Source organism: Scyliorhinus torazame, chromosome 3, assembly GCF_047496885.1.
Source record: "Scyliorhinus torazame isolate Kashiwa2021f chromosome 3, sScyTor2.1, whole genome shotgun sequence".
Lineage (NCBI taxonomy): Eukaryota > Metazoa > Chordata > Chondrichthyes > Carcharhiniformes > Scyliorhinidae > Scyliorhinus > Scyliorhinus torazame.
This window is the reverse complement of record NC_092709.1, coordinates 200,504,810-200,517,945: the sequence shown is the minus strand read 5'-3', so window position 1 is coordinate 200,517,945 and position 13,136 is coordinate 200,504,810. Positions and strand designations below refer to the sequence as shown.

Genomic DNA, 13,136 nt, shown 5'->3' with positions numbered 1-13,136 from the left:
GCTTTGGGATTTTCCTTAACCCTGTTAGCCAAAGATATTTCATGACCCCTTTTAGCCCTCTTTATTGCGCGTTTGGGATTTGTCCTACTTTCCCGATATTCCTCCAAAGCTTCATCAGTTTTAAGTCGCCTAGATCTTATGTATGCTTCCTTTTTCATCGTCGCTAGTCTCACAATTCCACCTGTCATCCATGTTTCCCTAATCTTGCCATTTCTATCCCTCATTTTCACAGGGACATGTCTGTCCTGCACTCTAATCAACCTTTCCTTAAAAGACTCCCACATTTCAAATGTGGATTTACCCTTAAACAGCTGCTCCCAATCCACATTCCCTAGCTCCTGCCGAATTTTGTTATACTTGGCCTTTCCCCAATTTAGCACTCTTCCTTTAGGACCACTCTCGTCTTTGTCCATGAGTATTCTAAAACTTACGGAATTGTAATCGCTATTCCCAAAGTAATCACCGACTGAAACTTCAACCAACTGGCCGGGATCATTCCCCAATACCAGGTCCAGTATGGCCCCTTCCCGAGTTGGACTATTTACATACTACTCTAAAAAAACTCTCCTGGATGCTCCTTACAAATTCTGCTCCGTGGAGATAATTTACAGAACAGGCAGAAAACTGTTCAATCTACACCACCTTCAATCCAAAACCATAATCACTCCAATCTCAAACATTCAGCTTCAGTATCTGTTCGCTTACTCAGAAACTGAGCTCCAAGTCATGGTTGGCTCCTTCTCCAAAGCGTATGATAATATAGGCCTTTTACTAAACAATTGGAAAACAAAGTCCAATTAATCTCTTGTGTATTTGTTAGAATTCCAACCTAAATTATTGGTGACATTCTTGCCGTTTTGCCTAGTAGGTAACACTACATACTTGATGATTTTGCACTTCTGTGGCCTAAATCCATTATTCAGCACATTATACGAGATAAGACAATAATTTTCCTTTTGTTTCAGGGAGACGAAGAGCTTGCAATAGATGTCATGGATCGATTAAGCCCTTCAATCTTGGAAAGCTTCATACACCTCACTGGAGCAGACCAGGTAGACTAGTGAGCGGGAATTGTTTGATACTTCACAGCCCGAAGGCCAAAATAGTATTGACAATTTTGACAATATTAATTAAAACGTGAACCTCATTTATATATGTTGAATTTATTACTCCCAACATTGGTTATGTTTCCAGGTAGTGAATGCCAAAGGTGCATAAAAATTTACAAACTTCCCCTAGCATTAGAAAAGATCTACTAAAACAAATAATAAATTCCATAATTAATCATCCTATATCTTACGAGCCAAGTTTTTGAAATGGGCCATATTTGAAATAGAATGGTTGTTATGTTGGTGCATATGTTGTCCTCCTGGGGGTAGAGTATTCGGTAATATAGCTATACAATGCATTTGAGGTCATGGCCAATAAACATTCATTCTCATTCATGATTTCCCCTCACTGCAAATTATTGACCTGTGCCTTGCTACGCCGGGAGGCCAGGTGCTCGACGGAGGGAGAGATCAAAACTGGACAGAGCCCTAAGCTCCTATTATAGCAGCTCTTTTTTTTAATTTAGCACGTTTTTTGGAATGTAAGTTTTTTTTTTAAAAATAAAGACAGAAGGCAAAGAGGTAATATGTGCTATACTGGTAATGCCATTGAAGAACATTAGCTAATTTCTCTATGAAACTTGCTACCAGTCATTTGAATATTACTGCAAATCGAGACATGTTGCCGAAGCTATAGTTCCCCATTACTTTCTCCATGGCAACACTTTGGCCAATCAGACTTTATTTGCCAAACAATCGGCACCCTTTTCTTTATGGTATAAATAGTTGTAATTGTTTGAAATTGAGCTTTCTTAAATTTTTCCTGATGAGTGCAAGATGTAAAGCTTCGGCAATATGTTCTGCAATCTTCTCCAGCCCTGTAACTCTTTCAGAATGACCTGTTCCTCTGACATCTACTGGTTCAACTGGACACCAAAGATTTCATGACACTACCTGAAGAGCAGGATTGTTTTTTCAGTGTCCTGGCCAATATTCCTCCTTCAAAAATATATCGCCAAAAAAAATCATTCATTTTGTTACTTTTTATGGGATGAAGCTGTGTATCAAGGCTGACCTTGCTTTGCCGCATATGTTTCTCCTGTGCTGTGCCAGAGGCTACATCTGTAAGTGGGCCCTGACTTCTTCTGAGTGACTCCAAATGCATGATATCCAATATCATATTGTCCTTGGGTCAAACAGATACCATTGTTACCATATTTAGTTTAGTAAATATGACCTGAGCCTTCCAGTCATCTAATTGATTTTAGAAAGTGGTTGAAGCTTATCCACTTCAGAACAAATTGATTACAAATAAAAGTTAAGCACAAGTGGGGGACAATCCAGCACTTGTAACATTAAAAAAAAAATACTTTTACATTTTCTGTCTTCTCAGATTGGAAAATAAAAAAAATTGCTGCTCTGGGCTAACACTTGATGGTACTTAACTCATACAGCATCTGCACCATAGCTTTTATAAATGTAACATGAACTGTGCATGACATACCAAGTGATATAAAATAGAACTGATAAACCTAAAGAGATGGTCCAGGACATCTCTCTACCTTAGCTGGAGAGGTGAAACACTGCTCCATTTGTCACTTTCACCCAACCACAGACATTGAGCTCTGGGACACCCTGTAGACCCCCTCTTTCTTGGAAAACAGAGTTTATTTAATCTAATCCCAGAGATAAAAGGAATCAAAATGTAATCTTCACAAATAGGTGCAACTGTCAATGGGGTTCAAAGGCATATGATTGTCCTTTCAGATCCTTATCTCCAACCAAAAAAGGTAATAGCCAAACAATCCTCCAAAGTTAATGGATCGTAATTATTCAGACAGAATCATAATGTGTTTTTGGTTAACTTTAATGGTCTTGCAATTTAAAAATATGAGTAGATCACGGCTGTCTATGAAGATATCCAATTGCCTGTAAGTACATCAACTGTGAAATTTCTTAACTCACAAGAACATACAGTGTAAATAATTCAACAATAGTGTGGAGTACGACAGATTTAAAGTGACCAACCATCCCACATATCAAAGTATCAACTATTTTATTATTTGAAATGTGATTAAATTGATAAAAGGACTAATAAGTCACTACATCGCACCTCATTGTGAAGACTACAAATGCATGGGTAATTTGTTGGCTCTAAATCAGTGGTTCTGTTTTATTTTATGAAGCATTAGCTCATTATCATTATCTTAATTGATACCTATGTATTAATGAGTTTACCCATTGAGTTGCTGAACAACTCCGAGCAATAACAGCTTGGGTTCTATATCCATTCTATCTGAAGTCAGCTAATTCTGATTTGAATTACAGTATGGTTCCTGAAACAAATAAAAGGTTTTTGCTCTTGATATCTGGAGGCACACCTCTCCCCACTGAAACAAAAATGTAGGCACCAGATGAGGACAGGATCACACTTGGTTATCATATCTCTCAGTTCAATAGCCTGATGGCACACATGACCAAAGACTTATTATGTGAGCTGCAAGAAGACTGCATGCAATTACAATCCAGCAAGGAGACAGTATTTTCATGAGGGGAGGAAATTAAATGTGTTGGTATGCTTCGGAATTGGAAATATTTTCTTTTATTGCTGCTTTATATTCAACATAACTTTCTAAAGTGACTTTTTTTGTCCTTGAATCAGACGAACTTGCTGTATTGCCCCACTGGGATAGACCTCCAGACACTTGCAGAATGGAGTTCCTCTCCTATCAGTCATCAGTTTGATGTGGTCAGTCCTTCACACATTTGGATATTTGCACACGTGGCGCAGGGTCTGGACCCTTGGGTAATTAGCTTATCAAGCTTCCTCAAACAAGAAAATTTGCCCAAACACTGTCCATCAGCACTGAGTTATGCATGGATGTTTTCATACATTCGCCTACAGATGCTTTCTCCGCAAGTGGACATAAAGTAAGTATTTCTGAATTGATTCGTAAACGTATTGCGAGCCATGACACATCAGTTAGTGATATACATGAGTGACCCCTTGCCACCACCTTTTTGATTTATCAGCTTAATTAATTGAGAATTCAAATCAAAAGTGGTAAAATATTATTGATCAATATTGGTTATGTGCTTCTGAAACAATATTTATTAGGTGTCTGTACCTAAGCAAGGAAATTCTTGTCTTAGAAATTATGCAACATAACAAAGGTTCACGTGATTGTTTTGAGATGAGAGGGTTGGCATCATTTGTAGAGATTGAGTAGAATGGACCTATATTCACTGGAGTTTAGAAGGATGAAAGGTGATCTCACAAGATTCTGAAGTGACTTGACAGGGTAGATGCTGAGAGGCTGGTTCCCCCCAGCTAGGGAGTTTCAAACTAGGGGACCAAAAGTAAAATACTGCAGACTCTGGAATGCTAGAAATGCTGGGATTACTCAGCAGGTCTGGCAGTATCTGTAGAGAGTGAGACCCATTCATTCTGATAAATGGGTGCAGACTAAAACCTAGAATTGGGGACCCTCTTCTCAGGATATGAGCAGCATAATTTCAGGACTGAGGTATGAAATTTCTTCATTTTTGAGGGTTGTGAATCTTTGAAATTCTCTACCCTAGAGGGCTATAGATACTGGGCGTGATTTAACCACCGCGTTGCGCCCAACGCAGATCTGGGCATGCCGGTTAAATAGCGGGGAAGGCCAAAATAGAGATTCACGTCCGGCACAAATCAGTTTGCTATCTGACCAGCCCGCTCCCGATGCCGAGTTCTGGATCTCGCCCAAATATGGTGAGCCTATTATTAACCCTCATTTGCAATCATTTCCATCTCATTAGCGAATTTAAAGTTGAATGTGACGGCCTCCCAGAAATTAACTGGCTCTCCAGCGAGAAATCACAGACATTGTTTAATACTCCTTTTTTAAAATGTCACGCTGGAGCAATGGCTGCTGTGGGGAACTGAGGAGCTGAGTAGCCACTTCCATTTCCCAGCATGCAGCTCAAGGGCACTGGAGCTGCTGCCCCAGTGCTTGGTGGGGGGAGAGGCAGGAATTGGGCTTGTAATAGTTTTTGGTCTGTGAAGCTTTCAAGTAACCTTTAATTAACAGGGGCAACTACAGCTGTTGCCTGCCTGTCCTAGCAAACACTTCCAGGACAACGCCCTGCTCTGGTTTCTTGTTGAAGTTCATTTTAACTCACTTTGACTGTGAGCAGCCTCTAGCTTCACAGCTAAAGGCTATTGATAATGAGGAATTGATCTTGTTAGTTGTGAGAGCACTTCCCAACTGCAGATTATGTTTGCTGCTTGCTCCTGTTGGTGACTGAGAATAGCTGGAGGCTGCTGCAGTATTTTGAGAGGAAGGACGAAAGAAAGAAGGGAAGGAAGAAAGAAGGTGGGTGCTGGTCTCTTACCTGGAGTGTGGCGAGGGGAGGATTTTGGAGGGCCTAATACCGGGCTGAGGATATAGGAGGACTTGCTCGAGCAGTCTGTAGATGTTTTTAAAGGTCTGTTCTGTGCGTTTGCTGTGTATTCTATTCTGGGCTTGTGGGTCACTTGTTAATGCCCCCTGTGTTCCTGTGGCCAATCCTCGGGCAGGGTGGTGATGGACAATCATGCCAATACTGTAGGAGATAAGGGGCGGCGGCCCAGTAATTAGCAAAATACACGGCATCACTCCAACCCAACTGGAGCAGGACACGAGCAGACGAGGGAAGATGGCATGCCAGAGGGTGCAGGGGGTCAGGAAGAAAGGAGACGGGAGCAAGGGACAAAGCTGGAACCAAACGCCTACTAGAAAACAAGAAGCTGTAACCATTGTAAACAATGTAAGACAACCGATGTAAATAGCACAAGCCGACCAATTATATATTTCTCTTTATTTTTATTTTTATTTTAAATGTACGTCCCATGGAGGCCTCAAGGGCCCATGTATGTCCATGCTTATCTTTGTTCTGTATATTACAAAAAAAGCTCAATAAAAACATTTTTTTTAAAAGAATGCATTAATGGCAGAATCCCCCCCAGAGGTTCTCCCGCTTTGTGGTGGTCTGCTGTGCCCTCCACAACCGCAGCGGGGTGACATGCTGGAGGAGGAGGGACATGTCACTTAGTGTGAGGAGGAGGGGGAGCCAGCCCAGGAGGGGCTGGAGGTCGGGCCCCGGGGGAAGCCGCAGGAGGCGCACCCCCGCCCTTTCACCCACTAAGAGTCTGTGTAACATCAACCCAGGTGATGGGCCTCTGTCGGCACTGCCAGTGGGTCAACAGCCAAGGCAGGATAATAATGATACCTCGCTATACGGTTAGCTCTGGTGTTCCTCCATTTATGCCAAAGTCTGACTCCTGTTTTTCTGCTGACAGCGCTCTCATACCCATCCTTTGCATCGGGGCATTTGATTTTGGACCACTGTGCCCGAGAGGGTGGTGGGGGCTGTGGGAGCAGAGGGCAATGGGGTGGGTGCAGGCAAGCTTGCTGTGAAGATTTACATGACAGAGGTTTCACATTTATCAGGTGTAACATGTATTAATTGTGAAGATTTGACATTTCCATTCCCCCTACCTACAGATAGTGACCCCCCCCTCCCCAATCAGTGCGCCTCTCTCTTTGATCGTCTACTGGTACATCTAGGTGTGTCCCAGGATGCACATCAAAGGGGGAGGCAGCCTGCTGCTTTCCATGTCCTGTGGCCTTTGATGCCCTTGGCCGATGTCTTCTGAAGGGCATGGAGCCAGAAGGCTCTGGCTGACTTACCGGTGTCATTGGCTTTGCTGTGCCACCCTATTCTACCTGCTGTGCCGCTGTCCGGATACTGTGAGGCCTGGATAGAGTGGGTGTGGAGATGATGTTTCAACTTGTAGGAAAAACTAGAAGCAGAGGACATAATCTCAGACTAAAGGGATGATCCTTTAAAACAGAGATGAGGAGAAATTTCTTCAGCCAGAGGGTGGTGAATCTGTGGAACTCTTTGCTGCAGAAGGCTGTGGAGACTAAATCACTGAGTGTCTTTAAGACCGAGATAGATAGGGTTTTGATCAATAAGGGGATCAGGGGTTATGGGGAGAAGGCAGGAGAATGGGGATGAGAAAAATATCAGCCATGATTGAATGGCGGAGCAGTCTCGATGAGCCAAGTGGCCTAATTCTGCTCCTATGTCTTATGGTTTTATAATGGCAATCAAAGGAGAAAGCCCTCCGCTGGTTGGAGTCCTACCTTGCACAAAGGAAGATGGTTGTGCTTGTGGGAAGGCAATCATCTCAGTTCCAGGTCTTCACTTCAGGAGTTCCTCAGGGGAGTGTGTTAGGACTGATCATCTTCAACTGCTTCATGGCCCGGTAGCACAGTGGTTAGCACTGTTGCTTCACAGTGCCAGGGACCCCTGTTTGATTCCCAGCTTGGGTCTCTGTTTGTGCAGAGTCTGTGCATTCTCCCCATGTCTGCGTGGGTTTCCTCCATGAAGAACTAGAGACTGCCATTACCTTCTTGGTGGCAGGTCCCGGGTCGGCCTCCAGCACTTCCTCCGCCCTGAAGGTGCCTGTAGGGCCCTTGGGGTCTCCATGGGACGGAGGGGCAACTGGATTGAGCTCCGGACCTCATGGGGATAACGGTGACCACGACCTTCTTGTATGATCCCCTAACAAAGGGAAACCCTTCAAAAGATGGAGACAGGATGGGGGATGCTGACAGTTAGGGACTTCTACACTGACTACAGACAATGCTCGAGGAACTAACAGAGAAGTTCCAGCTGTCCGGGGCGGTGTGGGGAAACTAACTAAGATACATGCAGGTCAAAAACCTCTTACGCAGGGAAACGAGGACATACCCATGGCCACCACAACAATCTCTACCAGAGGACCTACTGGACGCGGACATCTTGGGAAAGGGCATTACGGCAACATGTATGGATGACTACTAAGGAGGGCTAACACTCAACTGGATGAGACGAGGAAAGTGGGAGGAGGACTTGGGGTTTGAAATATGGTGGGGACTCTGGAGGGAAGCACTGCACAGGATTAACTCCACCTCCATATGCGCAAGGCTAAGCTTAATGCAGCTAAAAGTGGTACACAGAGCCCACTTAATTAGAACCCGAAAGAGCAGGTTCCTCCCAGAGGTGGAGCATAGATTTTTTTTTTTTTTAAATATGTTTATTCAAAATTTTCAACAATTTTCAACCAAACACTCCAGAAAGAAAGAAAGATAAACAAAATTGTACATAGAAAATCAAACAAGGATACATTAACCCCATTTAACCAATAATTGCAAAAGTGGGGAAAATGCTGCCTTTTAACCAAAACATAAACCAGAACCCCCCCCCCCCGTGTTGCTGCTGTTTCGACCTCCACCTAACGTTCCGCGAGAAAGTCTAGGAACGGTTGCCACCGCCTGGAGAACCCCTGCACAGACCCTCGCAAGGCAAACTTTATCCTCTCCAACTTTATGAACCCTGCGATGTCATTGATCCAAGCTTCCACGCTCGGGGGCTTTGCATCTCTCCACATTAGCAGGATCCTCCGCCGGGCTACCAGGGACGCAAAGGCCAGAACGCCAGCTTCTTTCAACTCCTGCACTCCCGTCTAGTCCGATACCCCAAATAGTGCTATCCCCCAGTTCGACTTGACCCGGGTGTTCACAACTTTGGACACAGCCCTTGCAAAGCCCCTCCAGAACTCCTCCAGCGCCAGGCACGTCCAGAACATATGGGTGTGATTCGCTGGGCACCCCAAACATCTCACACATCTGTCCTCCACCCCAAAAAACCTACTCATCCTCGCCCCTGTCATATGCGCCCTATATACTACCTTGAACTGTATTAGACTGAGCCTGTCGCATGAGGAGGAGGAATTGACCCAGCCCAGGGCATCAGCCCACAGACCCTCATCCAGCTCCTCCCCGAGCTCTCCTCCCACTTGCCCTTCAACTCCTCCACCGAGGCCTCCTCCGCTTCCTGCAGCTCCTGATAAATCACCGAGACCTTGCCTTCTCCAACCCATACACCCAAAATCACCCTGTCCTGAATCCTTTGTGTTGGAAGTAGCAGAAATTCCCTCACCTGTTGTCTCACAAACGCCCTCACCTGCATATATCTAAAAGCGTTTCCGGGAGGCAACCCAAATTTCTCCTCCAGCGCCCCCAGGCTAGCAGGAGTCCCATCCATAAACAGGTCCCCCATCCTTTTAATTCCTGCCCGATGCCAACTTAGGAACCCCCCATCCATCCAGCCCGGCACAAAACAATGATTATCCTGTATCGGGGACCAAATTGAGGCCCCCACCTCACCTCTATGTTGCCTCCACTGCCCCCAGATCTTCAATGTCGCCGTCACCACCAGACTCATGGTGTACCGCGTCGGCGGTAGTGGCAACGGTGTCGTCACCAGCGCCCCCAAGCTTGTACCCACACAAGACGCCGCCTCTTCCACGCCGCCCCCTCCCTCCATTACCCATTTACAGATCATCGCCACATTAGCTGCCCAATAATAACCACACAGATTCGGTAGCGCCAGCCCACCCCTGTCCCGACTGCGCTCCAGAAACACCCTCTTCACCCTCGGGGTCTTGCTTGCCCATACAAACCCCATAATACTCCTGCTTACCCGCTTGAAAAAAGCCTTGTGGATTAGGATGGGCAGGCACTGGAACACGAACAAGAACCTCGGGAGGACCGTCATCTTGACCAACTGCAGGTGGAGTATAGATGCGGACGGTGTCAAGGAGGCCCGACCAATCACGCCCACATGTTCTGGTCTTGCACTAGACTTGTTGGGTTTTGGATAGCCCTAGAGGCAATGTCCAAGCTAGTGGGGATAAGGGTGGAATCTTTCCCAAAAGTGGCACTTTTCGGGGTATCAGAACAGCCAGATCTCTTCATGGGGAGGTGGGCCGACGCCCTTGCCTTTGCATCCCTAATCGCCTGCCAGAGAATCCTGCTCAACTGACGATCAGCAGCACCCAAAGCTGCAGACTTGCTGTCTGACCTATCAGAATTTCTCCAAATGGAGAAAATTAAATTTGCTATCCGGGGGTCGGAAGGGGCTTCCACAAAACATGGGAGCCATTCACTCAGTTGTTCCAAGATCTGTTTGTAGCCAATGAGCCAAAGGAAGGTAGAGGGTAGTCATGGTATAACAAGGAGAGAGGGTAGGAGAGAAAAGGAGGCATGGAATCCAACCATGCCCAGTAATTAGCAAAATACATGGCATCACTCCAACCCAACCAATCAACTCCAATGAAAAAAATCTCAATAAAAACATTTTTTTTAAAAAGAATGCGTCAATGGCAGAACATCCGACTTCCCCTGTTATTTTTCCCTTACCACCATTCCCACCACCCCACCCCACTAGGGCCACCTGTATTTTGTCCCAGGTTGTCCTTTGACACACTACTCGCCTTTGTTTGGCCATTAACACATTCTGACTTCTTAATGTGCCACCATAAGCACCCTTCTTAACCACGATCACCACTATTTACATTCCTTTTAGTCCACTACATCTGTGTCAATCTCTCCCCAGCGTCCACCTATGGCTGGTCCTCTATCCAGCCCTACTGCTTCTCTTTCTCCCCCCCCCCCCCCCCCCCATACACACACAATATAAATTTAATCCTATTTCCAGTTCTCTATCTCCTTGAAAAAGAGTCATCCAGACATGAAACGTTAGATCTGTTCTCTTTCCACAAAATTTAACTGCCACTTCACCAAATGTCGTTTGATTATCGAAAACCAGTGTGTATTTGTTCAAGGAAAATCATGTTTAACTAACTTGATTTGAGTTTTTTGATGAGATAACAGAATATTGATGCGATTAACATAGTTGACATGGTGTATGTGGACTTCTAAAAGGTGTTTTATCAATTGCAACATAATGGACTTGTCACCAAAGTTGAAGCCCATGGATTAAAAGGGATGGTTGCAGCATCGTGAAAGGTTGAAACGCGGGTCAGGAGAGGGTGAATAGTGGTAAAGTTTTTTTCAGACTGGAGCAAGATATACTGTCAGATTCCCCAGGGTTGGTACAGGGTGTTACAAGATGGCTATGTTTTAAAATGTCCCCTTTAACCTCAGGTGAAACAGAATGTTCTGGATGCGGGGAGGGGCGGGATGGTTGTGTTATGGGCCAGGGTTTAGTGAACCCCAAAATGTGTTCACCTGATCCACGACTTTTACTAGTTTGTGGTATGGGGAGCACACGGCCCACTCTACAGGTGTGGCGCAGCAGACATGTAACAGTAATTTCTAAAGCAAAACAATGTTTATTCTATGAACTCAAGTTAACGTTTTTAAAACATACAGTAAACGCTTAGCAACCATCAATTCTATTACAACCCCCAAAGAATACAACACAAAGTAATCCTTAAACTTTCCTTTTAACACCCATAAGACAGTTAAAAAAAAAAACTTTTTACAGAAGCACATCAGGGTTAAATTCACTACTGAGAACAGTTATCACTCTGAATTCACCAAATGATCAAGAGATAGTCTTTACATGGCAAAGATAAACAACATTACACCTTCTTTGGCTGGCTGCCGATCCATCACTAAAACAAAACCAAAAAACACAGACACACCCAAGCTTTTCTCAAAGTGAAAGTAAAAGCTGACAGACAGCCCAGCTCCACCCACAATCTGACACCGCTGCAGTAACTTGAGCAGACAAACATTTCTTAAAGTGACATTCTCATGTCAGTTGTCATACTAAAACCTCTGGCTTAGACATGCTCGAGATCTGGTTGTCATGGAAAAGAAACTAAAACCTATTGAAAATCAAGTGACAGTTTTTAACACCTTGGCACAGAAAAAGGGACAGCTGTTTTTTGGATGCAAAGATATGGATAACCAGTGAGAGAGAATGTAGCTACTGCTGTGAAGAGTAAGCAAACACTGTTTTTCTGTTAGCTACTAAGTAGGACGCTGGTGAGGGCTGATTCTCTGTTCGAAGAGAAGAGAACAGACAAAACCTTTGGAGATTAAGAACCATGGTTTGTCTAGGTGGGCCTGCTGATGGAAGTCAGTCTGGAATACTCAGGCTGAGGGGAACAATTTTCACAAGACACTGGAAAATTTGATCTGATGTGACGGGGGGCGGGGGCGAGTAAACCTGCTGGAAAGCTGGGAGTAACTTTGAACTTGATCTTTTAATGCTATATATCTACCAGAATTGCATTATTGCACAAGGAATGGCGTTGTAAAGTACTCCTCAATTGCGTTAATTAGTTCACACTAAGTACTTTTTCTTTAGTTTGATGTATTGTTTGCCTGTAAATGTTTGATCTATTTGATATTCGTTTGTTGCAGTAAAATGTGAACTCTTACCCTTTGTTTATTTCAATTGGTCATTTTGCGGATCACAGAATTGATACAGTACAGAAGGAGGTCATATGGTTTATTATGTTAGCGCTGAATGAGCAATTCAATTGGTGCCATTCTCTCCTCCTCCCTAAAACACTGCACATTCTTCCATTTCAGATAACTTTAATTCACTTTTGAATGCTCCAATTGAACCTGTCTCCACCACACTCTCAGGCAGTGTCTTCTAGACCGTAACCACTTGCTGCATAGAAAAGTATTTTCTCATAATTGCTTTTGCTTCTTTTGCCTATTACTTTACATCTGTGCCCTCCCATTCACAATCTTTTCACAAGTAGAAACAGTTACTCCCTATCTCCTCTGACCAGACTCCTCATGATGTCTTAGTTGGTAAAGACTTATTTAATACTTCAGCCATCCCTTCTGCCTCCAAATTCCTAGGTGTGCACATCACTAACAATCTATCCTGGTCCACCCATGTTGACACTACGACCAAGAAAGCACAACAGCACTTATACTTTCTCAGGAAACTAAGGCAATTCAACATGTCCACATTGACTCTTACCAACTTTTACAGATGCATCATAGAAAGCATCCTATCTGGCTGCATAACAGCCCGGTATGGCAACTGCTCGGCCCAAGACCGTAAAAAACTACAGAGTTGTGAACACCGCCCAGTACATCACACAAACGCGCGTACCTTCCATTGCCTCTGTCTACACCTCCCGCTGCCTGGGGAAAGCGGGGAGCATAATCAAAGGCCCCTCACACCCGGGTTATTCACTCTTCCAACTTTTTCCATCATGCAGGAGATACAAAAGTC

General features: G+C 44.4%; 1 protein-coding gene across 4 annotated transcripts in view; it reads left to right on the top strand.

Moving 5' to 3' along the window:
• The window catches only part of fryl (furry homolog, like), a 683,156-nt gene that overhangs the window by 441,615 nt on the left and 228,405 nt on the right, over positions 1–13,136 (top strand). For all 4 annotated transcript variants that reach the window (XM_072496733.1, XM_072496730.1, XM_072496731.1 and 1 more), the window contains 2 exons: positions 966–1,052; positions 3,712–3,980. In XM_072496733.1, coding sequence (XP_072352834.1) covers positions 966–1,052; positions 3,712–3,980 — 356 coding nt within the window. The remainder of the gene's footprint in view (positions 1–965; positions 1,053–3,711; positions 3,981–13,136) is intronic.